This window comes from Lepidochelys kempii, chromosome 8 (genome assembly GCF_965140265.1).
Source record: "Lepidochelys kempii isolate rLepKem1 chromosome 8, rLepKem1.hap2, whole genome shotgun sequence".
Taxonomy (NCBI): Eukaryota; Metazoa; Chordata; order Testudines; family Cheloniidae; genus Lepidochelys; species Lepidochelys kempii.
In genome coordinates, this window is record NC_133263.1 from 52,676,332 (window position 1) to 52,703,311 (window position 26,980).

General features: G+C 42.7%; 2 protein-coding genes across 4 annotated transcripts; one reads left to right on the top strand and one right to left on the bottom strand.

Moving 5' to 3' along the window:
- Nucleotides 1–638: 638 nt before the first annotated feature.
- On the bottom strand, nucleotides 639–3,660 carry LOC140915920 (uncharacterized). Its single transcript, XM_073356554.1, has 2 exons — nucleotides 3,143–3,660; nucleotides 639–2,427 (listed from the first exon to the last, which is right to left on the bottom strand). The coding sequence occupies exon 2, from the start codon at nucleotides 2,059–2,061 to the stop codon at nucleotides 928–930; it is 1,134 nt and encodes a 377-aa protein (XP_073212655.1). The 5' UTR covers nucleotides 2,062–2,427; nucleotides 3,143–3,660; the 3' UTR covers nucleotides 639–927.
- Nucleotides 3,513–26,330, top strand: LOC140915919 (torsin-1A-interacting protein 1-like). 3 transcript variants are annotated; one of them, XM_073356550.1, is made up of 8 exons: nucleotides 3,533–4,101; nucleotides 6,825–6,899; nucleotides 8,488–8,562; nucleotides 9,472–9,519; nucleotides 15,570–15,674; nucleotides 18,786–18,848; nucleotides 19,770–19,829; nucleotides 21,899–26,330. In XM_073356550.1, exons 1-8 carry the CDS (start codon nucleotides 3,558–3,560, stop codon nucleotides 22,699–22,701), a joined length of 1,773 nt encoding a protein of 590 aa, XP_073212651.1. In that variant the 5' UTR covers nucleotides 3,533–3,557; the 3' UTR covers nucleotides 22,702–26,330. The 3 variants fall into 3 exon arrangements, with proteins under 3 accessions (XP_073212654.1, XP_073212652.1, XP_073212651.1); XM_073356551.1 differs by lacking the exon at nucleotides 6,825–6,899 and having other exon boundaries at nucleotides 3,522–4,101; XM_073356553.1 differs by lacking the exons at nucleotides 6,825–6,899; nucleotides 8,488–8,562; nucleotides 9,472–9,519 and having other exon boundaries at nucleotides 3,513–4,101.
- Nucleotides 26,331–26,980: the final 650 nt, after the last annotated feature.

Genomic DNA, 26,980 nt, shown 5'->3' on the forward strand with positions numbered 1-26,980 from the left:
CTACTGCTGGCACGAAAGAAGGCATGCATAATTTACATAACAAATTTTCACTGGCTTCCAAACATAATTTGAACTTCTAGAGCACACTTGTACAACATTATTTAACATTTCTTTCTTCTTTAATAAACATCCCACTTGAGAGGTAGAGAGGCTAAGAAATGAAGAAAGCTATGATTCCATATTCTTGCTTAAGAAGTGATCAGAGCATATCCATATCTCCCCAAACACAATTTATAACCTTGCAGTATGAAAAAGGCATGGACCTAACTGTTATATATTCTAAATAAGACTTTGCTGCAGAAATTGCAGAAAGGAAATGCTTCCTTCCCTCCCCTCTTTCAGTAAAATGTAAACTCTTCAGGACCTCTTCATTTTGGTTAAATTTGTCTTGCCTAAATTGTTTTTATATTCTTTGCTCAAATCCAGATGAACAAAATAAACCTAATAATGATCTTGAATTTATATCACAGCTTGTATCCAGAAGATCCCAGATAACTTTATATGCTGTACTAGTAAAATCCTCTGGAGGTGACACGTGTGTGTGTTTAAAAATTGTATTTTTAAAAATCAAACTTCCATACTGTATGCTATAGGAATAATACTGCTTTATAAAAAGAAAACGAGTACTTGTGGCACCTTAGAGACTAACCAATTTATTTGAGCAGAAGCTTTCGTGAGCTACAGCTCACTTCATTGGATGCATTCAGTGGAAAATACAGTGAGGAGATTTATATACACAGAGAACATGAAAAAATGGGTGATATCATACACACTGTAAGGAGAATGATCACTGAACATGAGCTATTACCAGCAGGAGAGTGGAGGGGGGGACCTTTTGTAGTGATAATCAAGGTGGGCCATTTCCAGCAATTAACAAGAACGTCTGAGGAACAGTGGGGGAGGGGGAATAAACATGGGGAAATAGTTTTACTTTGTGTAATGACTCATCCACTCCCAGTCTCTTTTCAAGCCTGAGTTAATTGTATCCAGTTTGCAAATTAATTCCAATTCAGCAGTCTCTCGGAGTCTGTTTTTGAAGTCTTTTTGTTGTAATATTGTGACTTTTAGGTCAGAGATCGAGTGACCAGAAAGATTGAAGTGTTCTCCGACTGGTTTATGAATGTTATAATTCTTGACAGCTGATTTGTGTCCATTTATTCTTTTACGTAGAGACTGTCCAGTTTGACCAATGTACATGGCAGAGGGGCATTGCTGGCACATGATATCATATATCACATTGGTAGATGTGCAGGTGAACGAGCCTCTGATAGTGTGGCTGATGTGATTAGGCCCTATGATGATGTCCCCTGAATAGATATGTGGACACAGTTGGCAACGGGCTTTGTTGCAAAGATAGGTTCCTGGGTTAGTGATTCTGTGGTATGGTGTGTGGTTGCTGGTGAGTATTTGCTTCAGGTTGGGGGGCTGTCTGTAGGCAAGGACTAGCCTGTCTCCGAAGATTTGTGAGAGTGATGGGTCGTCCTTCAGGATATCCTTGATGATGCGTTGGAGCGGTTTTAGTTGGGGGCTGAAGGTGACGGCTAGTGGCGTTCTGTTATTCTCTTTGTTGGGCCTGTCCTGTAGTAGGTGACTTTTGGGTACTCTTCTGGCTCTGTCAGTCTGTTTCTTCACTTCAGCAGGTGGGTATTGTAGTTGTAAGAATGCTTGATAGAGATCTTGTAGGTGTTTGTCTCTGTCTGAAGGGTTGGAGCAAATGCGGTTGTATCGTAGAGCTTGGCTGTAGACAATGGATTGTGTGGTGTGGTCTGAGTGAAAGCTGGAGGCATGTAGGTAGGAATAGCGGTCAGTAGGTTTCCGGAATAGGGTAGTGTTTATGTGACCATGGTTTCTTAGCACTGTAGTGTCCAGGAAGTGGATCTCTTGTGTGGACTGGTCCAGGCTGAGGTTGATGGTGGGATGGAAATTGTTGAAATCATGGTGGAATTCCTCAAGGGCTTCTTTTCCATGGGTCCAGATGATGAAGATGTCATCAGTGTAGAGCAAGTAGAGTTGGAGCATTAGGGGACGAGAGCTGAGGAAGTGTTGTTCTAAGTCAGCCATAAAAATGTTGGCATACTATGGGGCCAGGTGGATACCCATAGCAGTGCCGCTGATTTGAAGGTATACATTGTCCCCAAATGTGAGGACAAAGTCACAAAGTTCAGCCTCCAAGTTTGCTGTGACATTATCGGGGATACTGTTCCTGACGGCTTATAGTCCATCTTTGTGGGGAATGTTGGTGTAGAGGGCTTCTACATCCATAGTGGCCAGATTGGTGTTTTCAGGAAGATCACCGATGGATGGTAGTTTCCTCAGGAAGTCAGTGGTGTCTCGAAGATAGCTGGGAGTGCTGGTAGCGTAGGGCCTGAGGAGGGAGTCTACATAGACTGGACTTCTACATAGAGTGCTTCCGCCGACGTGTGCGGGCTGAAATTGTGGAAAAACAGCATCACTTGCCCCATAACCTCAGCCGTGCAGAACACAATGCCATCCACAGCCTCAGAAACAACTCTGACATCATAATCAAAAAGGCTGATACATGAGGTGTTGTCGTCATCATGAATAGGTCAGAATATGAACAAGAGGCTGCTCGGCAGCTCTCCAACACCACTTTCTACAAGCGATTACCCTCTGATCCCACTGAGGGTTACCAAAAGAAACTACAGCATTTGCTCAAGAAACTCCCTGAAAAAGCACAAGAACAAATCCGCACAGACACACCCCTGGAACCCCGACCTGGGGTATTCTATCTGCTACCCAAGATCCATAAACCTGGAAATCCTGGGCGCCCCATCATCTCAGGCATTGGCACCCTGACAGCAGGATTGTCTGGCTATGTAGACTCCCTCCTCAGGCCCTACGCTACCAGCACTCCCAGCTATCTTCGAGACACCACTGACTTCCTAAGGAAACTACCATCCATCCTGAAAACACCATCCTGGCCACTATGGATGTAGAAGCCCTCTACACCAACACTCCACACAAAGATGGACTAGTCTTTAATCTGAACATCTCATAGCACTTTTACATATATTAGTGAATTGCAATTGTGACAACCTTCTGAGGTAGGTATTGTATTAGTCCTATTTTAGAGCAAAACTGAACTACAGCGTTATTAGGCCCTATTCCAGCGAATTCTTACATGCAGGAGTAACTTTATACACGTGTAGGTCCACTGACTTCAAGGGATTACTCATTGAGTGAGCTTTAGCGTGTGCGAAACAGCCACTCCAAGTTCAGGCAAGAAACCCAAGAAAAGAACTCTGGCCTCCCAGTTCTTTGCTGTAACTAGCAGCCCCTCTCATTGCCTTCTCAGGCGTGCTTGTGTGGGTGAAGCTTTCGCATTTCTCTCAACTGGGGCCATGCAGAGACCAATCGGTGTCACTGCCAGCCCCCGCCTCTGGGGGAAAGGGGACGGAGGGAGGACAGAGACGAGGGAGCGGGAGGGAAGGAAGGCTAGAAAAAGGAGTAGAGGGGGAGGAAGAAGGAGCGGGGAGGGGATCGGCAGAGCCAGCTCTTGACTGTTGGGCAGGGCTGGTGCTGGAACCGCTTCTGGAATGGTGGGGGGCAGGTTGCTCCGCAGCTGGAGCCGGGATGGAGGAGAACCGGCGCTGAGAGCGCCAGGCCCGCCGGAGCGTTCGGCGGCGGGGCGGAGCTGCTGCTGCTGCGTCACGCCGCGTGACTTCCTCCCAATCAAGGGAGAGGCAGCTCCAGCAAAGCCCACCAAGAGAAACGCCCCTCAAAATGGCGCCCCTGCTGGAACGAGACACCCCATAAACTTCCGCCCCTCCACCAGGCCGGCAGGAAGTGAGGTTGTCGGACAAGCGACGCTTATCCCTAGCGGGCCGCAGTGCGGCGGCTTCAGCCCGAGGGGGAGCGCGACGGTGGGGCGTGTCCGGATGGAAACGCGGCCGGCGGAGGAGGCGTTCCCTGAGGACGAAGGTCGAAGAGCGAGGAAGGAGCGAGTGCCGAGAGGAGCCTATTACCTGCGCTCCAGGCAGTCGCTGCGCCCGGGAGCGGTGGAGATGCAGACACGGCAGAGAGCCGGGGCCAGGCAGCCGGGGCCGGAGACCAGGCGGCGGGACGCCGAGGCTTCGGAAAGTGAGTGACTGAGGAGCAGTTGCCGACCCGCGCCGTTGGGGCGCGCGGGCGCGCGTCGCGCTCCTGCTGCATCCTCTGGTTCAGGGCACGCTGGAGCGCGGTGAAGGGACGCGGGCGGGGGCCTCGGAGAGTTGTGGGATGCCCGGGGGGGGGAGTGGTGTAATGGGGGGCGCGGGCATGACGCTGTAGCGGTGTGTGGGGAATGGGTAGGCCGTACCCCGTCTCTGCCTCACCCGGTCCCCATCGCCGGTCGGGCTCCGTGGAGCTAAGCCCGGGGGGTGGCAGGGTGCTGAGCTCTCATTGGGTTCAGTGAGAGTTGCCGTGCTCAGCATCTCGGTTGGGGATCGGCTGGGACCGTCCCCGTGGTGGGGGTCACGGTGCACCTCGTGTGGGTGCATGCTGGACCCACCACGTGCGGGGCTCCCCGGGGGCGAGGCACCGCTTTGCTGCAGCACGGCTGGGGCTGGGTTGGGTTTCGTTTCCTTTCTCCGTGCCCCGCGTCTCAGCTGCTCCCTGGGTCTGCCTGCTCAGTGTCGGGAGGGGACAGCTGAAACGCAGCAGACTTTACTTCTGTCATATGCAGCTAAACGGCTTCAAAGGGGCAGGTGAATTAGCAGCAGGAGATCTACACGCGTCCCTTAAAACGGTTCCCGCGATAAGGAAGTCTGGGCAGACCCAGGCGGGGAAGACGGGGCAACCTGGCTCCCTAGAGATCATTAATGTGACAGTGACATCTGGCCAGTAAACTAATCAGTTGGGCTCCAAGAAACAGGGTAGGGCCAACTGGCTTTTGAAAACAGAGTAACAGCTTTATTTTGGGTACAATTTAATTCCATTCTCTTACCTGCTTGCACATGTTTCTTTTATACAGTCAGTTTTTCCAGCAGGGTTGCCATTTTAAGGAGGGTAGAGTTTGCTGTTAAACTTCAGTGGCCTAAGCATCTGAGACAGGGAGGGAAGAGATGTGGTACAGAGGACATTCAGCTTGAGCATTGTACTGAGCGTTTTCCCACCAGTTTGTGTCTATGGTAAAAATCTCTAGGGAATCTACATGAGTTGTGCATTGTACTACATTCTTCTTAGTTGTCTCCCCACAACATAACTTTGTATCCAGCATCAGTTTTCTTTCAAAGGACCAGAAAGTCTGTATTGTATTTATTAAATAGTTGATGTGTTACCTTCTATACAACTTTAATGTATTTTTTTAAAGTGAATCCCCAAAAGACTGGAATGACTAAACTGAAGTTACTTGTACACCGTTAATTCAGGCCCCTGTAAATATTTATTACAATATGGTACTTAACTTTATGATTGCATACTCTATTTGTGGGCCCCTGCCTTGTTCATTGTGCAGGTTGTACTCTGCACTGTGAATGCCTAATTCTGCTACTCTGACTCATGTTGAGTAATATATGACTTAAGCATTGATCTTAGTGAGTAAGGGTAGCAGAATTGGACCCTGTGCAAAAAGTGTGTGACATTTATATTTAAATAGCTCACTGAAACAAGTGAAGTCAGGCTGTGTGTTATACAGTTGTTATGTCTGTTGATGCAACACTTGCTTCCTCAATGGAACTAAAACTTATTCAAATATTTTAAACTAAGTAACTTGTAGATATGAGCTTACTGTGTTATTTTGATCCTCTGCAATGAGTTCACTCTTGCCTTATTCCCTGTGCACTAGAGATCAAATTTTGCTCTGTTACTTCAGCGTAAATTTAAGACATGGAATTCAGCTTTACTTTGTAGCAGTGTTGACTGGTAAGAAGGTCTGCTTCATTTGCCATTTAGTAAATCTAAAGTGCGGTAAAACTTTTGGCTTCTACATAGTTCTAGATCTGTGTATGAGAGGGGGCTACTTTATAGCTGCTCTTCTGCAAAGTTGTTCACATCCCTTAACGCAATGAGAGAGGGGGGCATTTCACACCTCTCTGAATAGTTGTTTCAGGCTCTCTGCTGACTTTGTCAAGCTTTATTGCATCTGTTTCTCGTCAGCTCAGTTTGAATGTTCTCTGTGCAACCATAAGGGGTTGAGACTTCCTTATTTTGTTTTTGTTTTTAAGAGCCAGTTTAGTTTCTGGTAGGGATGTAAGTACCATTTACAAAGTTAACTGTTTAAACAGTTAAAATATTTTGTTTAAACGGTTAACTGATTAAAGAGCTGGCATGGCTGGGGCTGCTCCAACGGGGTAGCGCTGCCGTGACTGGGTTAACGGTTAAGGTTGGTTAGCAAGTAAGACTAGTTCTTACCAGTTAACTGGGTAACTTTTTACATCCTCAGTGTCTGGAATACAAGATGACAGCCACTAGGGTAAAGTACCAGGTCACAGATCTAGGGCGACCTGGCTTGATTTGACCCAGGCTGTCTTGAGTGGGTATCTTTATCTTTATTTTTATATTTTTATTTTTACTTCCATGCCTATTACCTGCTGGGACCTATTTCCTTTCCTATTTTTAAACTCTTAAAATTAAGCAGGAAGGCTTAAGCTGAATTGTAAAACCTGTGTATTTAAATATTTGATGAATATTCTGTTATACACAACTTGTGTCTCTTATGTGATTATATGAGTGACTTTACTAGTTTAATCTCAGTGCGCTTATAAACTGAATAAAAATTTAATTTCCAGACTGATTCAGAGATTTTTATTTCTATAGATAGGTGCACACTAACTTACCTGTTTGTTTCTAAAATACTTGGTTTTTTTTCTATGAATGTTTTGAAGATGAAGCGTCCGCATATAGAACCAGAAGACAAAGGGCCAACAAAAATTACAACAGTCAGACACACTTGACAGAAGGTAACAGTGGGCTTTCTTTCCTTTCCTTTGTCAGTTAGAGGAAGTCTTCTCCTCCCAGATCTTATGAATTGCTAACAATAAATTAGTTCCTCAAAATATCTAGAATACCCAGTTTCAATAATTTACTTATCTGCAGAGAAATACTAGACTTCACTCTGTAGTATTATGTGTCTTCTTTCACATCCTTAAGGTAGGCACTAACTAGATTTTAAATTGCCATTACACAGTAAAGGCACTGTTGTATCCTTTCAAATACACCTTAACAGGATAATTACTGTGAAAAAGGTGGCCAAAGCCCTTTGCAAGGAAATTAGGAGTCTGTTTTTTGTATAGTCTCCATTAATTTAGGATTCATAAAAATAGAATATTACAAACAATTATTTATTATATTGAGGCCCCTTGGGTCTCAGCACATAATTTAGGTACATCAAAATCAAACATTTGTATGTAGGATTGTGCTAGGCCAAAGAAAACAGTATTTATTTGTTCATAAAGTGATGTATTCTTGAATAAAAGATTGGTTTCCTAATCCACTGGTGTTCAGTTATTCCATATGGTTAGGGATTAGAAGGATGGTATTACTAAACAATTTTTTTAGGACTTGTTACCTTGCTTTTATTGATCTCTGAGCCTCTTTGATTGCTTTAACCTCTCTCAGGATTGGGGTTTTGGGGGAGGGTTGGGTGAGGAACTTCACTTCCTCTTTAGCTCTTCGGTGACATATGGGGAAGTTTCGTGGAGCCTGATCATTGTGATCATTGATTCTTTAGGTTTGATCTAGGGCCAGATTTTGGGGCAGGATCAAACATTGCTTCATTTAGAGTGGTAATGAAGGACTTCAAAGCATGTACTGTCTCAGTCCCTGTCATAAAATCTAACACTGTCACTCATTCAGGAGTGAATTCTGCCTGTCTTGCACCTTAGGCAAGTGCAATTTTTGACCTTCAGATCCAGAGCACTGGCCAATACCACTTGAGCTAACTCAGTGACTGCTTGCGGTAGTAGATTGTAATCTTCTGTGTGGACCAGCTATTAGAGGGTGATGAGAGACTCACTTTGTCAGTGGGTTTTGCAGCTATTTGCCACATGACAGAGGAATGCTGAGACTTGAGGATCCTGGGATCAATTCCAGTCTCCCGGGGGGATGTTCTCTAGTGGTAATAGACCCTTCTGCCCCAGTCCCCTTATTTGTCTCTGTCTAGTTCTCACAATCCTGTCCCTGTCCCCGCATCCCCTTTGCTGCCCATATCCTGGATACACTAGCAGCTACTTGTCCTGCACAGACCCCACATACCTCAGGAAAATTGCCAAACTGGAGATGCGGGCTTAAGAAGTCCATGTTCTTGAAGAGATGGAGGGGAGGGTTCAAGTACTGGTGATGGAGGAGTGGCTGCTTTGGTGACTCCCTGATCTTATTTGCCATACCCAATAGTCTGATAAGAGTAAACACTCCAGCCAATCAGAAACTAGCATATTTACAGAGTGTTTTCTCTGGTTAGTGGAAGTGCATCAAACTGTTCTATAAACCCATCAGAACCCAGTTTTTAAAAAAGTTACGCTCTTAATGTATTCCTCTCCCTTGTTTTAGGGAGTGAAAGTGCAGTTGGCATAGCAGATGTATCGTCTTTACTTCGACCAAGAATAAGAGAGAGTCGACAGACAGGTAAATGTTTCTTTTAAACCTAAAGGATGGGTTTCCGCTAGTTGGGGTATAATGTTAGTGAAACATGCACAGGACTTGTGGGAGCATAGTTCAGTGATCACAGCAGGGAGTGGGAATTAGGGGGCCTCAGTTCTATTTCTGACTTTGCTGTTGACTTGCTGTATAATCTTGGGCAAATCACTTAATCTCTCTGCACCTTGCTTTTTTCTCTGTAAAATGGGGATGGTACTCTTCTATCTCACAGGAGTTTGTGAGGACTAATGTATGTATGTGAAGCCTTTGAGATCATCAGATGGAAGGCGCTATACAAGCATATGTTTTACAGTGCATGAGTTGTAGTAATAGTTGGCTGGGATATTGCAACATATAGTAATTGAGTCAGATAACATTGTGTGATTTTTTTTTTTTGTAAAAACACTGAGTACATGCTATGACCAATAGTATCTGTAGTTATGCAAGCTAAGAGAAGGGTAGTAAGATCTCATGTTTCAAGATATAAATTGACTCTCTCAGAAGGGTCGGGAAGGGATCCCACCCAGCTCATCCAATGTATAGCATTGCATTTCACAAAATGCATTGTTGGGATTTGGCAGTACCTTCTCCAAAGCATCAAGCATAGACCACTGCCAGATGTGGGTTACCAGACTTGATAGTCTAATGGTTAGGTGTAATTTGGCACATCCCTTTTTTTTTTTTTTTAAAAAAACAAAAATACAAAGGACATAACGAAGTTTAAATTTGCCAAACTCTGGAGTTTGAGAGGGGAGCTAGGTCTGTAAGAGTGCAGTCTTTGCAGCGTCCTGAGAAATGTATCTGTCACTGCATCAGATAACCACAGCACGAACATGACTGCTGCATTTCCTTCCTTTTTATTGTTGTTAATCGTTCTTGTGGTGTTTTGCCTTACAGAATATAAGCTCTCCAGTGCAAAAAGAGATTTCAAAAGGAATGAGTCAGGTTGGTTCAAGTGACTTTTTTTCCACTTTAAATATTCTGGTTTGCTTGCTATTATATGGTTGTCTCTCTGAAGTGAGCTGTAGCTCACGAAAGCTTATGGTCAAATAAATTGGTTAGTCTCTAAGGTGCCACAAGTCCTCCTTTTCTTTTTGTGAATACAGACTAACACGGCTGTTACTCCCTTTCTCAATCTGGGCATTACAGTCATAACAAGCTTCAGAGTGAGAGCACATACAGAACAGAACATTGCCACTGCAGCTTGGCTGCTGCTTGAGAAATGCCGAGAAGTTGAGTGTTCCAAGTAGAGACCTCTGACAACGTGCTATTAAGTGACTTTTTTTGTTTTCCTCCCCCGCTTCAATGCAGTAAGGTTGAGGTCTAACTGCATGACACTGGAAGCTGATTGGGTGGATTTTTATTTCGAAAGGATTTCAGTTTACTCAGAATTCCATTTGCTATGACACCGCCATGAATAGAACTGAAATTTAAAAAACAGTATCCCAATGCAAAAACTTTAAGTTGCATGTGGCACAGCTGCTGCAATGATGCTTACTACAGCGACCGGAGGGGTTCTCCCATTGCTGTAGTTAATCCACCTCCCCGAGAGACAGTAGTAATGTGGATGGAAAAAGTCTTCTCTAGACCTTGTGCTGCCTACAATGAGGGTTAGGTCAGCTTACCTATATCATTCAGGGATGTGGATTTTTCACACCCAGGAGTGATGTAGATGGGTCAACCTAACTTTTTAGTGTAGATCTGGCTACAGGTGTGTGTGTATTTTTTTAAGCTATATATTTAAAATTTATGTAAATGAACAAAGATTAAGAAGGTTATAAATGTCAGTGCTCTTGATTTTTTTTTTTTTTAAACCAAACCTTCTATTTTATAAGTGATTTTTACACTAAAGGCATGTTTTGGATGCTGAAAGTATTCGTTATTTGGCTTGTGCCTTGTGTTTACAGTTATCACGATAACCACACTCACTATTGTATATTGTGTCTTATACAGTGAATAATTTTGCAGATTGAATCACTTTGCATAGTGGATTTTGATACTGTAGGAATGGCTGAGCTCAGTACCAGTTTTAAAAACTGGATTCTGAAGAGTTTAAAGAACAGTCTTATATACTTTGGCTATCAGAAAATACTCTAAAACATTAGTTTCTGATTTGCTGGCATGTTACCTACTGTTGGATGTGTCAAATAAGATCAGTCACCAAAACAGGGATGTTCTGAAGACCCACCATGTAGGCAGGTGGTAGGCCCTGTCTAAAGCCGCTGATTACAGTAGTCTTGTGTTAGGTGTGGCTTGTTAACTTCTCCATTCCTAAAGGGAAGGTGGGAGTGATACTCTGGGCAGAAGGATCCTGGGACAGTAGGGGCCATAGGGAAGAACCTAGGAACAGCCAAGCCTGAGGAAAAGGCTCAGGCTGGAATTTGTTTCCCTTTTTGATAAAGCCAGACTCCAGGCAGGGTGAGAGTTTGCTGTTCTAAGAGCAGGTTAAAGATGCTACCTGCTTACATGATAACTTTTTCCTCCCCAGACAGGCAGTTTGCATTACTAGCTGGTGATATTAGGCAAGATTTATACCTCAGTATTTAGTTTCACGAGGGAAGTGAAATTGCAGATGTATGCATCTTCCTCTTTCCTGTGACTTTTGTTCCTGTAATACAGAGCTTATGAAAAAACCCTCTAGTTGACAAATAACTCTGCTTAATTCTGCAGATTTCTTTAAGGATGGGTTTGTGAAACAAAGGTTTGTTTCTTAAAAGGAACTTGACACTGTACCTTGTAAAAAGAAAACAAGCTGTGGCTTTCATAGACAGCCCTTTTCAGCTGTACTCTTTTGCTATTATTTCAGAGATTTGTTTGCATAATTTTATCCCCATCACAGCCCAGTTTCTCCAAGATGATAGACCACTGTTACCTGAGTTAAAGGAGACTCCCCATTAACCGTTATGTGTTATAGGGCCTAAGACATACAGATAAACATTTGAAAGTTGCTCTTTGAGAAACACAGGAATTCTCTCAGACTTCTGTCTGTAGTAAATTATTACAACCAGGTTAAAACTCTTTGGAACTGCAGAAGTCTGTAAGGGAATTAATAGCTATATTTTCGCTTCTAGTAGTAGTAGTGACTTAAATAACTCTTCTATTGAACAACATAGACATCTGATTTCATATTTGGAGATTTTATGTGCTGTAGCAGTGTATTTTAATCTTATGTGAAATAAAACTATTTCCCACTGTTTCATTATGTTCTTCTTACTGTTTGATAACTGGAGAGTATTTTTAAAACTGGACAAATAGATTTTAAATTTAGCCCAAAAATTGGCGTGAGCTGTTCCTAGAATAAGTATCACTTACTTTCTGTTCTCTTTGCTTCCATCTAAAGAGAGACCTGCATGTATGTTGTGTAAACTATTGGGAGTACATGAGTGTCTGGGTAGCCTAAGAATGTTAAAGATGAATTGACAAGTAGTTAAGGTCCCAAATGTAGGTTTTTTCATGAAAGAAAAGCTTTACAAATCGAAGGGCTTGTCTACACACTCTGTTATGGAAATAAGCTATACTGATATAAGCAGCTTTATACCCATATAACTGTGTCCACAGTGTGGCATTGCACCAATCCTAAAGATCAGGTTTTAAATGGATATAGGTAAGTTGGTACTTAAACTGTGTATAGACCAGCCCATGGCATAAAGAAGTGTCTTTGTGAAAACTTAAAAACACTTCAGCAAAAACAGTGTTATGCTTTTGGTGATGAAATATTCCCCAAGAGTGTTGGACATCTGGCACCCTCACAAAACCCAGATGCAATTGTGCTATTGCCTGAGAGCCCAGAAGTGAAACTAAGTAAAAGTGAAACTGACTAGTCTTGTTTTCTGATCAAGTTGAGTGTGGTACATGCACTCTGTGGGGGGGTGTTTCTTTTTCTTTTTAAAAAAATATTAAAGTAAGGGTTTGTCTTGAGTTCCTTGACTATTTGCTTTTCTGATAGCACATTGCAACAGTTTTGAAAACCCATCTTCCCTAGATTTGTGGGAAGGTCTTACACTCGATCCATGACCTTGATGTTCTAAAATCTTGAAAACTGGTGATGGAAAAAACTGATTATCCCATCTCCCAGGGTAGGACTGTTCCTACAGTATATTTTCCATTGCACTGTAGTTCTAGATGCTTTAAGTGATGTGGCAGCAGTTTATTAATTACTTATTGCGGTAGAACCTGAAAGATACGAACACCGGAGTTATGGACTGACCAGTCAACCAGACTCCATGTGAAACTGGAAGTAACCAATCAGGCAGCAGTAGAGACCCCCCTTCTCCTCCCAAAAAAGAAATACTGTGTTGTGCCTCTATTGCATCTTAAAGGTAGGCACGTCTTTGGCTTCCTGTCCCCATCCCACCCCATGCACGGGGCAGCCACTTACAGCTAGGAGGTGAAGATGCTGTGGCTGCCAGCCCAAGGCAGATGGAGACAACAGAGCAGGAGCAGTGCTGGGGTCTGCGCCGCTACTTCCCCGACCGGAAGGGGATGTGCTGTTTACTTACGTGCGCGCACACACTCAGCTGGGAGGGGGACAAGCTTGCAAATTTAGTCCGACCCAGGGAAAGAAGCTGCTTGCGAGGAAGTTGCTGGTGCTGAGGAGGGAGTTTAGCTGCTGCTGGAGCCTGTCCTGGAATGTCAGCTGCTGGAACTGGAGCCCGAACTGCACTTTGTTTGGAGTTACAAACATGTCAGAGTTATGGACAACCTCTGTTTCCAAGGTGTCCATAACTCTGAGCTTCTACTGTAATAATCGCCTTACAAATAGCCACACAATTTATGTTTTGTAAAAGTAATATTTTATTACTTCAAAAAGATAGTCAATTAATAGAACTAATTTACTTCTAACTTTTTTTATTTTGCACCGATACATTCATTTTGTAGATAGGAAACTCCTATTACATTTAAACAGGATGTTTAGAACCTGGATGTTTAGTTACTACAAAAATTTTCTCCACTTGCTCATTTTCTAGAGTAAATCCTAATCTATCAGACAAACCATTTAGAGTGAAGCATATAAATGCCTATTTAATAGGCAAACAGACTGCTATTGAATCATTGACTGACACTGTTGCCACAGAAGCAGTTTTTCAGTAGTTAAATCTCTTGGAATCCTAAAAATTCAATAAAAGTAAAGCCCTGTAGCAAGCCATGTCTGAGCTTTTATTGGTTTTTGAGAAGTTTGAAAGCTGTACATATTTCTTATATGCTATTAGGGCATAGGATAGCAGTCTTCCCTAAACTGGCCTTGGTGCCCACTGTAAGCATTATATAGGGGAGTTTTTAAGTATTAATTGCAAATATGGGTTTGGAAGAAGCCCCAGTACATTTTTAGAGGTGAATATTGAAAATTGAATGTGGGAAGGCAAAACTGAGATCTTGAGCACAGTTTGAGAGCAAATGACTATGAACAGCTTCTGTAGCTATCAGCCATGTAAAAATATCTGGCCTAATGGGTCTGTTGTGAATACAGTGGTAACTGTGGCTCACTTAAAGAGTAGAAAACTTTTGCTAATAGTTGCTATGCCCCTTTCTATGTAAGTTCTAAACTAATCCCCCTCCTTTGGCGGTGATGGGGATCTGTAACTACAGAAAAGTCTAGTGTAGCATAGATATTACTACTGCAGAAATCAGAGTTGTCTTGGGGGGGGTCTCCAGTCATGGGCCATAGTAGCATCAAGAGGCTTCTTGCCTCTACCGGCACCATTTTCCCCTACTGTGTGTTGGTCCTTGACTTTTTACAACCTTGTGTTTCAATATGAGATTCCCACTTGTGGACTGAGATTTAAAAAAACAACAACACATTTATCAAAAGAAAATAATTTTGTATTTTTGGAAGGAATATTAAATTTTATGCTTCAGGGCTTAAGCCAATCTCTAACTACTAGAGATCAAGAAGAGACTGAATGTTGGGGTCACATTACTTCACATCTGCCAGTTGTGGGGTTCTTACCCTTACCTCTGAAGCATCTAGTGCTGGCCACTGTCAGAAACTTAATAATGGACTCGATGGACCTCTGATCTGATCCATGCTGGTGGTTCCTATCTAACTCTGTTCACTTAGAGCTCTCAGGTTTGTTTAGACTGTGGCTCCTGAATTGGAAAGCCCATGACTTCAGCAATACAATACCTTACAAAATAATATTGTATCTTTAATACAAACTTAGATTTAAATATAACTAGGGGGTGAGTGTGAAACTGTAATTATCTCATACATATGAGAAATTAGTCAACTAAGATTTGAAATGAAAAGGAGTAATATAAAAGAACTGTTTTAGATGGCAGGAACTGCAGAATAGGCAATGATATTTTTATGAAGGAATGCTGAGAGGACTGGTATTACATAAGGTGGGAAGGGGCTATTTCTTTAACAAAGACAAAGAAACCTCTTCACACCTGTATGTATTTTTGTAGTCTTGAGAGGCCAGTCTGAATTGGTCACCTTTCACCTTCGAGGTGCTGTACGGCTCTGCTCTTCCATTCACGACCTCTTCAGTGTTCTTGCCCCATGCTTTGTCAGCCCAGTGCATCTAGTCACTCTCTTGATTTCCTCTCACAGTTAGCTCTGTGCTATGTATCATGCCACACCCCTGTTGAACGCTTGAAATATCCCTCTGATATCCCTCTGTGCACCACATAGTGGTACCTCACTCTTTCAAATCCTCCTCCTAGCTTGATTCTCTTGGTTGGCCTGCCATCTTGCTGGACTTTGCTCCTCCAACTATTAACATTACCCAAGGGAGAACTGTAGTTCCCAAACAGTTACACAAGTTGGTAAAACAGCAACTAAACAAGATACGTGCATCCAGTAGTTTATCTTACAACCTTTCCTGTTGTAGCCTTCATTTTTTGATGTCCCATGGTTAGTGTAGGCCATAAACTTCTTGAGACAAGGACCTGTCCTTTTATTCTGTAAAATGTCATGCTGTAGCTATATATAATAGCTTTTGAGTTGTGTGGCAAGTGGTTCTTAATCTTTATATAACCTGTTGTCTTTACAGATGAGGAGGAGGAGGAAGATGAAGAGGATGCTGATGGCTACAGTGACAATGAATCTGAAAATGATGGGGAAAATTATAAGAAGACTGTCTCTCAACCTCCAAGAGGTAATGGAAGTGATGTTTTGCAGCCATCCCTCCTCCTGTCAAAGGGTTTGTCTCCAGTGATTATCAGTTCAGTTTTTAAACTTTGTGAACTTTGGGCCAGACAAAGTAAAACATAACAAGATATCATTACAGTACAGTCCTGTATATATGGCAGTACGCTTTTGTAGTTCAATGTAGCATTCTGAAAATTTGGGCAGAGAGAACCATTCTTTGATATATATATGCAATAATATTTGTACAGTTGAGACCAAGTGGGTGAGGTAACATCTTTTATTGGACCAAATTCTTGGTGTGAGAGAGTGAAGTTTTCAAGCTACATAGAGCTCTTCAGCTGTGGGAAAGGTACGAAGAGTGTCACAACTAAATGAAAGATTGAACAGAGTTTATGCTAACTACTTATGATATATTGTAAGGGAGCATTCAAGGTGAAGTGGCCTATTAACACCCCTGATGTCATAGGACTAAAAGGGGGTTAGTGGGTTACAGATTGTTGTAATAAGACATACATTAGTGTCTCTTTATTAAGACTGTGATTTTTAGTATCTAGCAAAGTTATGAATTTAAGCTCCCAGGCTTATCTTTTGAAAGTGTTGTGCAGATTTCCTTTAAGGATGAGGACTGATAGGTCAGATATAGAGTGATCGCTTTGTGAAAAGTGTTTGCCAACAGGTGATCTGGTGTTTGTCTTGTGTGAGTTCATTTGAGAGCTTAATGATTGGTTCTGCCACATAATTGTTGGAACATTTAGTGCACTAGATGAGTAGGACCCATGGCTCTTGAAGGGTGGTATGTGGGGTAAGGGTGGGGGGGCCTGCAGGGGGTGATGATGATGAGCATTGTATTACTGGAGATATGTCTATAAGTTTTGCATCTGTTGTTCTGGCTGGGTCTGGAGCCACTTTGAGTTGGTGTGCCCGGGTCTGTGGTGTCCTGGGTTCTGATGATGGACGTTTGCCATCTCTTGCTGGAGGCTGTCATCTTGCTGAAAAGTAACAAACGTGACACAACATAGAGCAAAGATTCGTTTTCTAGACTGCTTAAATCTTGTTTAAACATGAGAAATCTACTATAAGTCATTTTAGTTTAAATATAATAAAGTTGAAATTCTCCTAATTTTATTAAAGGAGCACTGTTAATTTGAAACCTAATCAGTTGAAAAAAGCTCCTTGACAATTTTTGTGGATTTTTTTTTTGGTAATACTCACTACACTGTCTTAGGCCAAAATACTCAAAAGTTAAATCCTAGATTTAAGTGCACATATAGGGCCCCAGCCTGCAAACACTTAAGGTACGTGCTTGATGAGACTCATGTGAGTAACTTTACTCATGTGTGTGTTTCCAGGAGTGGGACTGTAGCCACTTAATTAGGTGGCCTTATTTTTTTTCCAGAAGAGCTGAATTACTGACACCTCCCAATGACTCCAGCAATGGAAAGTGACTATACCAAGTGCTATCAAATAAAGTGATGGAAGAGAATTTTTTCCTCTACTCTCTGTTATAGACATCTTAGATGTGACTTGTAACAGTACGAGAAGACTTTTTAGACAGAAATAGGTTTTTTAAAGTTGAGGGCCCCTTTAAGACATGATTTAAGATAAATTGATTTGCAGTTCCTACAACTGATACTAAAGCGTCTGAATAGATACACTGATGGAGGACTGGGTGATTGAGGACTGGTAATAGGGTATGGTTCAAATCCAGTTTGGTCAAAATTGAATCAACTTGCTATATGATTGCTTATGGGAGAAGACCTGGGGAGCGGCCAGGTGCACCAACCTGACAAAGCATGGAGATGAAATGGACTTGGGAGACGAGAGAGGAGGTGCATGCAAAAGCAGAGCTGTGCTGGCCTTCGTTCAGTTTCAAGGAGGTGGTGTATAACACCTACACAATCGATACGCTTTAGCACCCTTGCCCATAGGCATGACCCCTCAGTCTTCAGGTGTGTGGTGAGATGGCTGCCCTTTGTATTAAGTGGTTTTGGTTCCAAAAGGCATTCATCTGGTGGTACCTCTCATGAGAATTAATTTCACTTTAGTTACAGCATTCCATTTTCTGCTTAGAAATCCAGTGACTGAATACAAAGACTAGGAAATAAAGGCAGCTAAGCATGTAGGTTGGGACAGGCTGCATGAGAAAGGAGTGACTGTTTTAAATCTCCCTTTGCATCCCAAATGCCAAGCTGCCCTTTGAGTAGCAGTTTGGAAGTACTATGTCCGTGATTGATTTGTCTCCAAATTGGTCAGTGTCTGTTAAATTTATGATCTCTGTTCATTTTATTGTGCTGACTTCTGTGATTTGAATGTAATCCTATTCTGAATTTCAAACAACAAGCAGCCACCAATGAGGACACTGCCCAATGTGACAGGCAAGTGTGGCTGCAGCTGAGCAAACACTGTGTTGAAGTATTAGACATGATACAAAGCATTCGTGTCCCGTATGTTCACTTCTGAGTTTTCCTTCTCATAAACCTCTGATCGGGGTCAATTGTTTTAGGTTATCTCCTGGGATTCTGGGGTACCTTTCCATTAGCCATTCATCTTCCTTGCTCAGATTCTGCCTGCGTGTTTCTGCTAGCATCCTCTACGCGCGCGCTCTCTCTCTCTCTCTCTCCCCCCCCCCCCCATCTGTCACTATGCATCTATATATGAGATCTTTCATCTTTGAGACAATTGCTGTGATTACACAGGACTTATTTGACTCAAGGAACCATAAATGTAGGTGGTTTTGTACCATGTGAGTAAACATAACATGTACCCTTACTGAAACCATAACAACTGATAACTGTACGGTGTGCACATTCATACATGTTGATGGAATGCAGTTGACACTGTTCTTTTCAGGAGTAATTTTTTATTATCTTTTACCTTCTCATATTTTTTTACATGAATACTCCAAAGCCTCACTTTCATATAAAAGCTTGCATTTTGAGTTATAAAGCACTATTCTGGTCCAGTTTTCTGATGATGTTATGCAGCAGGTTGGTGGGCAGAAGTAACTTTGAGGCCTGAGATTGTGCTTGACAAAACTACTTTTCTGTTTCTTCAGTCTAATACAGTCAAAGTATTGCTTTTAAAATATGCATATGTTTCTTCTGTTACTATGTTCCAGATACCCCAACAGTTGTACAAAAACAACCAGTGTTTAACCAGAAGATGACATTCAGGAGATCAAGTATGTGGATAAAACTGCCTCTCGTTTACCTATGTATAGATTGATTGTGATTTTCTTTTGGTGGTTCAGCGTTTGAGGAGTTTGTTAGCTCTCCATAAGCATGTTTGGTTATTCGTGCTTTTGTGAAAAAGGGGACCTGGGAATAGTGTGGATGGGAAACTGAAGCTGGTCTGCCAGTTGAAAGAGATCAGTTTGCTGGCCTGAAACAGTTGTGAACATGCCACTGTATTTGTCTCTGGGAACTGGGCAGGGCTGGCTTTGAACTCTTTTTGATGCAAACCTGAAATGAAATCCTTTCCAAGTGATTATTTGTTACAGTAGCAGCTAAGGACTGCTGAGTTCATAGTCCCTTTCTCACTTCTGTTAGTGAGACAATGCTGGCTAAGCAGTGCTGTCAATGAGGTAAGGTTGTTTAACTTTTCTGCCTGTTTTACTGTAGAATCATCTACAAAAAGCAGAAGCTAGATCAGGGATCGGCAACCTTTGGCATGCAGCCCATTAGGGAAATCCGCTGGCAGGCTGGGATGGTTTGTTTACCTGCAGTGTCCGCAGGTTTGGCCGATCGCAGATCCGACTGGCTGTAGTTCTCTGTTCCAGCCCAATGGGGGCTGTGGGAAGTGGCATGGGCTGAGATATGTGCTGGCCGCTGCTTCCCGCAGCCACCATTGGCCTGGAACGGTGAACCGCAGCCAGTAGGAGCTGTGATCCTCCAAACCTGCAGATGTTGTAGGTAAACAAATTGTCCTGGCCTGTCAGTGGATTTCCCTGATGGGCTGCGTGCCAACAGTTGCCAATCCCTGAGCAAGACTGAATTTAGAGCTAAAATCAGTTTTCATGTTTCTCATCCCTTCCATTGATAACTGGATAAATGGATCAGGATTCTGTCATCTTAACTCCCCTTCCCTCCCATCACTCCAACAGGTGAAGCTGAATCTCAAGTTCAACCCAATACGCTGAAGCATTCGCAGCCTGCAGCCAAAAGTAAGATTCCTGCTTTCAGATCTGTTTAATGCAGGGGTGAGCGAACTTTTTTGGCTTGAGGGCCACATCAGGGTTGTGAAACTGGATGGAGGGCCAGGTAGGGAAGGCTGTGCCTCCTCAAAAAGGCTGGCACCCACTCCCTATGTGTCCCTGCCCCTCTCAGAACCCCGACCCACCCAACCCTCCCCACTCCTTGACTCCTGAAAGCCCCTGTCCCCTGACTGCCCTGACCCCTATCCACACCCCTGACAGGTCCCCTGGGACTCCCAGGCCTATCCAACCACCCCTCCAGAACCTCTGTCCCATCCAACCACTCTGTACCATGACTCCTCTTCCCCCACCCCATCCACCCACCATACTGCTCAGAGCAGCAGGAGCTCGCCGCCCAGCCGGAGCCAGCCACGCCACCTGGCAGGAGCGACAGGCCAGAGCGCTGGCGGCGTGGCGAGCTGAGGCTATGGGGGAGGGGGACAGTAGGGAAGGGGCCAGGGGCTAACCTCCCCGGCCGGGAGCTCAAGGGCTGGCCAGGACGGTCCCGCAGGCCATAGTTTGCCCATCTCTGGTTTAATGTATGTATAGCATTTAACCATTTTTGTGCCCATCCTTGTATTCAAGCTCCTTTAACTTGGTGCTGTATAGTGGGTCCTACTAGAACAGACCTGCATTACAGATCCTGCTTATCAGGAGACATATTTTCAGCACTGAGGGAAAGATGACTCGAGGCTTCTTGTCTAATTTCTCAGATTTCCACCTGGTCTGCCCACTACTCCTTTAATAGACTCTGGCATCTACATGAGATTAAATTTGGGGCATGCATAGTGATAGTAGTTCTGTGTTCCATTGTTTGTTTTTTATTAAATTAGATGCTTCAAATTCAATTGTAGTAATCTACAGAAAACTTTTGTCATCCTGTTTTCTGAAGTATTTAGGATCCAAGAAATGCATCTCCTTGCTATGGGTCTGATCCTGCTTCCAAAGAAATCAATGGGAGGTTTATTAGTGACTTCTTTGGAAACAGGATCAGATCCTGTAGGACAGGAGGGGGAGGATAAGATTTTTAAAAACATGCTATAAGCTTTTTTCATGTTGACAATAACCCTGGTTAATAGTTCAGTCACTTTGTTAAATTAACAACATTTAAAAAACAAACTTGTAACCCATCTTCAAATGTCTGATTGCATGCATTTCAATGGTAAGATGCAGTTTCCTGTGTCCTCGTCATCCTCTGCTTTTACTTCTTGTTCTCTGAATGAACAGATGAGGCCATTTAACTTCTGGGTTCTTATGCACTGGCGCAGTGACTTTTTGTATTGGTGATCCCTTTCTCAGAGCGTGAAAGCTTCTGAGTGTGACACCCCCCCCCTTACAAAATTAAAAACATTTTTTTTAATATTAACACCATTCTAAAGTGATATTTGTATGTTTAATATCACTTTTCACAGCAGACTTGGTAGCTAGCTGGGAGGCATGTACTCTCAACCCCCACATAATAACCTTGTGACTCCTAGTGTGAGAACCCCAGCACTAGCACAATGCAGTAATGTTTGAGTTACAAACAGTGATGAAGAATGTTCATTTTGTCTAAAAATTCCATTGAGATTGGTTTCTGTGGCTTTACTTTTTTTCCTTTCTGTTGCCTTCAGATTTTGTAGAAGATTATTCTTACAAAACTTAAATGTTGGGCCAGGTTTGACCTGCCTCTTTAAGATACGTTTTAATGTGTTTTTTAATTATATCTAATCGAAGACTAAATTATGGTTAGAATATGAGTGAGCAAAATTTTCAAAAATGCTTACGTCCCATTTTCAAACTGTGCCTTGTGTGTTTAAGTTGTTTAGGTGCTTTTGAAAAATGTACCCGATGTCTTGCATTATCCTGCAGTTTTTCCTCTAAGGAAGTTAAGTCCTTCTTTCTCACTCCAGGGTGTCTCCATTACCTTGTGGTGTTCAGTTGTTTATGGGATCGGAAAATGGGTCTTTTGAAATGTCACTATTCACTCATCCATACTAATTGATTCCCCATTGAATGATGAAAGCATTTGCTTATTTTTAACATTCTCTTTTGTGCAGAGCCTGTTGGACAGTCAAGTGCAGGATGTTTTAGGATGTGCATTTTGGTATTAGCAGTAGCTTCCATTACTGTTATATGGCATGTTTGGAAGAATCAATCCTCCAAGACTTTGCCGAGGGAAGAAATCAAAGTTGCGCAAGCATTTGCGACCCAGATAAAGAAACTTAAGAATGTCTATCCAAATCAGGATCCAAGACTGTGGGAGAGAATCCAAATGTTCCTTATAAAACGACTCAATACCACCCATCCTCACTCACAGCCTGCCATCTTACTGCTCACAGCTGCTCAAGAAGCTGAAAAATCTCTGAAGTGCTTAAGTAACCAGATTGCTGAAGCTTATTCCTCCTCCCTGAGTGCTGCCACAATCAAGATTGATGGGGCTGCAAAAGCCATGCTGGATAGCAACGATGTCAAGCTGGAAGTAGATCATGAGCTAAGCTCTGGGTTCAAGGAAGGTAAAAAAGCAGCTGTGGTGCATCGATTTGAGTCTCTGCCTGCAGGCTCCACTTTGATCTTCTACAAGTACTGTGACCATGAAAATGCAGCATTTAAGGATGTAACTCTTCTGCTAACTGTCCTTCTGGATGAAGAGTCCCTGGAAAAGAACCTCAGTCTGCTGGATGTTGAGGAGAGAGTGCGGGATTTTCTCTGGGCCAAATTCACCAGTTCAGACACTCCCAGCTCCTATAATCACATGGACACAGATAAGCTGAGTGGACTGTGGAGCCGCATATCCCACCTGGTCCTGCCTGTTTGGCCTGAAAATGCTCTCCCTAAGGAGGGCTGCTTACAGATGACTTAAATCTGAGACCTGGAAGGATAGGAAACCAGTGTTGTGGTGCCCGGGCAGTGCAGAACTTAACTGCTGAGCAGAGGCAGCACACGGTGTTCTCTCTGCAGAGCAAGGACGGGGAGGGTGATTGCATTTAAAGGAACTGGAGTTCTCACTAGACAACTGAAGAGCGTACATATGGAGCACAGCTCTTAGGTTGCGCTTTCCTCAGTAACTTACTGGGCCTAGTGCTCTGTAGGTAAAAATGTCCTGCCCCATTGTAGAGCCATCCCTCTGTATGCAAAGCTGTTCTTGTGTGCAGTAGACAAGCATCTCTCTGCTGAAACTTTTTCCAGCAGTAAGTAGTACTGCCATTGGGTATGGCAAGATAATGGGATCTAGCAGATTCCACAGTCTCCTCTGCCTACTTCCAATCTACCAGAATAACGTTCCCCTCTATTCTCGGAGGCTTAATTTTATTAATTGGAGGTGGGGCTACATGCATTCCAACCATCGGCTTTCTTTCTCCAGCTGACCATGGCCTTGGGTATAAGTTGTCTCTTCATGTTTCCTAGACTGGCTGAATTGAATAGATGATGATGATCTGGTTCAGGAGAGACTTCTCAAAGCTGTTTTTGTTCTGTTTAGATGAGCCTTCCTCCCCTCCCTCCAGTTTTGGAGGCTGGGATTAATGAGGTGCAAGTGATTGCTCTGGGCATTAACACATCAGTTAACAAAATAACCCCTTAGTGCATCTGCTCCCCAGAGCACCCAGGAATCCTTTGTTCTGCATCAAGTTTTAAGACTTACAAATCTCAAGGAGGAAATGTTAAATGCTGTTCCAGTGTGTGCTAAAAAGGCCTCATCAAACCCTTCTCAAAGGCCTAAGATGTGTACATTCTGAACAGATTATTTTGGCAAGATCCAAAGGTTTTATTTGAAAAGAGTATTTTTACATCGAGAGGATTTGTTTATTACTGTTGTAAGCCTTGTCCCAAATGACTCCCCATTTGTCTGCATAAAACCTGCTGCTTCCTATGTAAATTTTAAGAAAAACAGACTTGATATGCATGCATTGACCATATTTTGAGTGCCTCATGCCAAAAATCCCTAAAATTTACCACCGATTAAAAATCATATATGTATTTCTATTCCCACAGAAGAATGGTCATTCTTTCATGCCTCTCTGCTGCCTAGTATCTCATCTTGGGTGTCTCTTGTTCCAGATCCATTCAGCTTTCTTGGATTTGAAGGAGACACTGCTCAAATTTAAGATACATTTTCTTACAATAGCTGCCAGATTGATGGCACTCTAATACATCCATTACTCAAACTTCCCTTTGTCTTGCTATAAAAGTCCTTAAAAAGGACTTATCTGTAGGGGGTGAAAGGGCAGCTAAGTCCCCATGCTGAGACTACCAGAAAAGACTCTGGTTTGCGATGTGAAATGGGCTGGATTAATGACTGGTGCAAGAGAACTCCATAGACTTAGAGCTGTGACCACTTACGCTAGTGGTGGATTTGGCCCTTCTTTGAGAGCTGGAAACTGATGACTAATTTGTTTTGTGTAGAGGTATTTATACAGCAGAGAGACATGGAAGTGTTGCCATTTTGTGTGTGTAAGAACAGCTCATGAAGAAAAGTTTTAAATGTTATAAACACTTCATTGGACAAGTGGTTTTTTAAAAGTGTATATTACTATATTAGTTGGAAATGACCAATGATGATTTGTAAATAATTTAAAGAAACTATTTTAGTAACCATTAGAAATAAATTTACCTATTTGTTTTATAACCTGTTCTAAGACTGCTGATAGAATTTTAAGATGTGGTCAACTTTTTTTTACAGGCCAGCATTTTCAAATGTAGTTACCTCTGAAAATCAGTCCACTTTGATTTAGGTACTTGAATGTAGACTTAGGTGCCTAATTTTGGGCACCTAAACTTGACAACTTTGGCCAAGTTCCTTGAATTATACGTAAGTCCTTATCTACAGAGACACCCCCCTACTACCATCTGAGCTGTTACATAAAATTCATGAAAATAATCTTTGGCTAGCTGAGAGAAAGCTGCATCACATTCATGTAGATTGGGAATGTAGCTGAGAACTTCCTCTTAACTGGTGTTCTTGCATTTCTTGTCAGCTGTCCTTTTCACCTCACCCAGACAGTTTGCATTCAGGCTGAAAACAAGAAGTTGTTACCTGCTTTTAATTGAGAAGGCATCTATAATTGCAGGGTTTTTTTTTCAATATTGGGGGAAGAATGATGCAGTGTCTACTCTGCCACCTTGCAGACTACACTTCAGTTTCCAGTCTTTTTAGTAATTGGTATGATGGAAGTAATTCACAAGTGATTTCTTACCTGTCTCAGAATTTCCACGGAGGCCCAAGAGCTAGAAAACAGAATAATGCCTGGCATTTATAGGGCATTTCACTGGAGGATATCAACATGCTTTACAAGCATTAATTCAGTAAACTTCACTCCACCAAGCAATTATACTTTTTTCTTCTTTATTTTATGTACGTTTGATGCTTGTGAAGTATCAGTGACAGCTCTGGAGGTGGAGGTTCTCTGTTGTATCACAGAACAGTTACAGCACAGACCTCAGAAGTTCAGGTTTCTCTACACTGTTCCAAGGTGCCCCAACCATGGACTGGAGAAAACACCCTTAGCTAGTGTAGTCTCCATGACCACCCTTGTCCTCTGTGAGACTGCATCTAGGAGACTAATGAGACTGTTGGACCAGGAATGCTAGTCCTCACAGGCCACTGAACAGCTGTTGGAATAATCCCATGGTCACAACCAGTACAGAGCAGGCTTCAGTTTGTGACTTGGAGATGAAAAGCTCCATGTTCCTCTACCAATAATTACTTGAGCCACCCAGTTCCCTCAGAAGGGAGCTGATTCTGAAGGGCTGAGTGTTTAGAAGAGCAATTTTTTTCTGTCTCTGAAAGGGTAAAATGAGAACTTTAGTACATGCCCCCCCCTTTGTTTTACTCACTGAAGATGTAATGGAATATCAGATATTCTTTGGCTAGCTGGCATAAAGCAGCAGCATGTTACATGTATGTAAAATGGAATATAGTTCCAGATGTAGATTGCGGCACTTATCTCAGGGTGGGGAAATAAATGTAAAAGAGAAAATAAAAAACCTGGCCCACATTTGACTGTTTATATACCACCTCATCAGTCCAGTGAAGTGAGGGCTGTATACATCCTTCACATGGTGGCTGCTGGCCATCGTCCTCTTCAGGCTTCCCTTTCCATTACAATGTCACTCCTGCCACTGAAAGTCTTTTCCAACCACTCCACAGCATTTTGGCTTCTAGAGCAACTGCCTCACTGGAGGGTGAAGCTGAGTTGGATCTAGCTGTCACAGACCAGTAAACCCAACCCATGGAAATGAGTTAGTGTCCTTGCAGCAGCTAGAGCAAGGAAAAGTTTGTAATTCACCTTGTGGCTGATAGAAGATAAAGTGCTACTTTGTGTTCTGCAGGCATATGCTGGAGTAGTGTGTTTTTTAAGCTTTGGTTGGAGATGCTGGGTGGAGGTTGAGACATCTTTAGTATTTGTAAGTGCAAATGAAGGAGAGCTGAACCAATTAAAGAAGCATAAAGTGCTGTATAAATACTGGTTACAGAGTAGCAGCCGTGTTAGTCTGTATTCGCAAAAAGAAAAGGAGTACTTGTGGCACCTTAGAGACTAACCAATTTATTTGAGCATAAGCTTTCGTGAGCTACAGCTCACTTCATCGGATGCATTCAGTGGATGAAGTGAGCTGTAGCTCACGAAAGCTTATGCTCAAATTTGTTAGTCTCTAAGGTGCCACAAGTACTCCTTTTCTTTTTGTATAAATACTGTGGCTATTAGCAGCCAGGGTCCAGTGGAGTCAGTTAGGAGGAATACGAGTCAGTTATCAGGGCAAAAACTCTGAAAGAGAGGAACCGTAGTCTAGAGTACACTTAGAGGGAACATAGTTACATATGTTACAGACAAATAATCAGGGCAATTGATTTGTGTTTAATAGTGACGAAACCCCCCACACCAAAGAGTACAGTACACACAGTAAGAAGCTGCAAACTCAAACATAGACTGAACACATACCCAATGATAGAACTGAAGATTGATGGTTTTCCATGTCTAAAGTGCAGTATTACAGATAAAAATACTAGGACAGGAAAATTGTAGCATTATGAGAACAAGAAGCATGGGCAAGTCAGTGCATGGTGCCTAAAGGTGAAATGCATGTAATACTGGCCGTACATAGTAAATTGTTCAGGATAGCGCATCCAACTAGAGACTCCAACC

Excerpts from the sequence above, each read along its gene's own strand:
- LOC140915920 (XM_073356554.1), bottom strand. The coding sequence starts at position 2,061 with ATGGCTGACTTAGAACAACACTTCCTCAGCTCTCGTCCCCTAATGCTC.
- LOC140915919 (XM_073356550.1), top strand. The coding sequence starts at position 3,558 with ATGGTGGGGGGCAGGTTGCTCCGCAGCTGGAGCCGGGATGGAGGAGAA. Across the intron at positions 4,102-6,824 it reads GGACGCCGAGGCTTCGGAAA|ATGAAGCGTCCGCATATAGA; the intron begins GTGAGTGACTGA and ends AATGTTTTGAAG. Across the intron at positions 6,900-8,487 it reads TCAGACACACTTGACAGAAG|GGAGTGAAAGTGCAGTTGGC; the intron begins GTAACAGTGGGC and ends CCCTTGTTTTAG.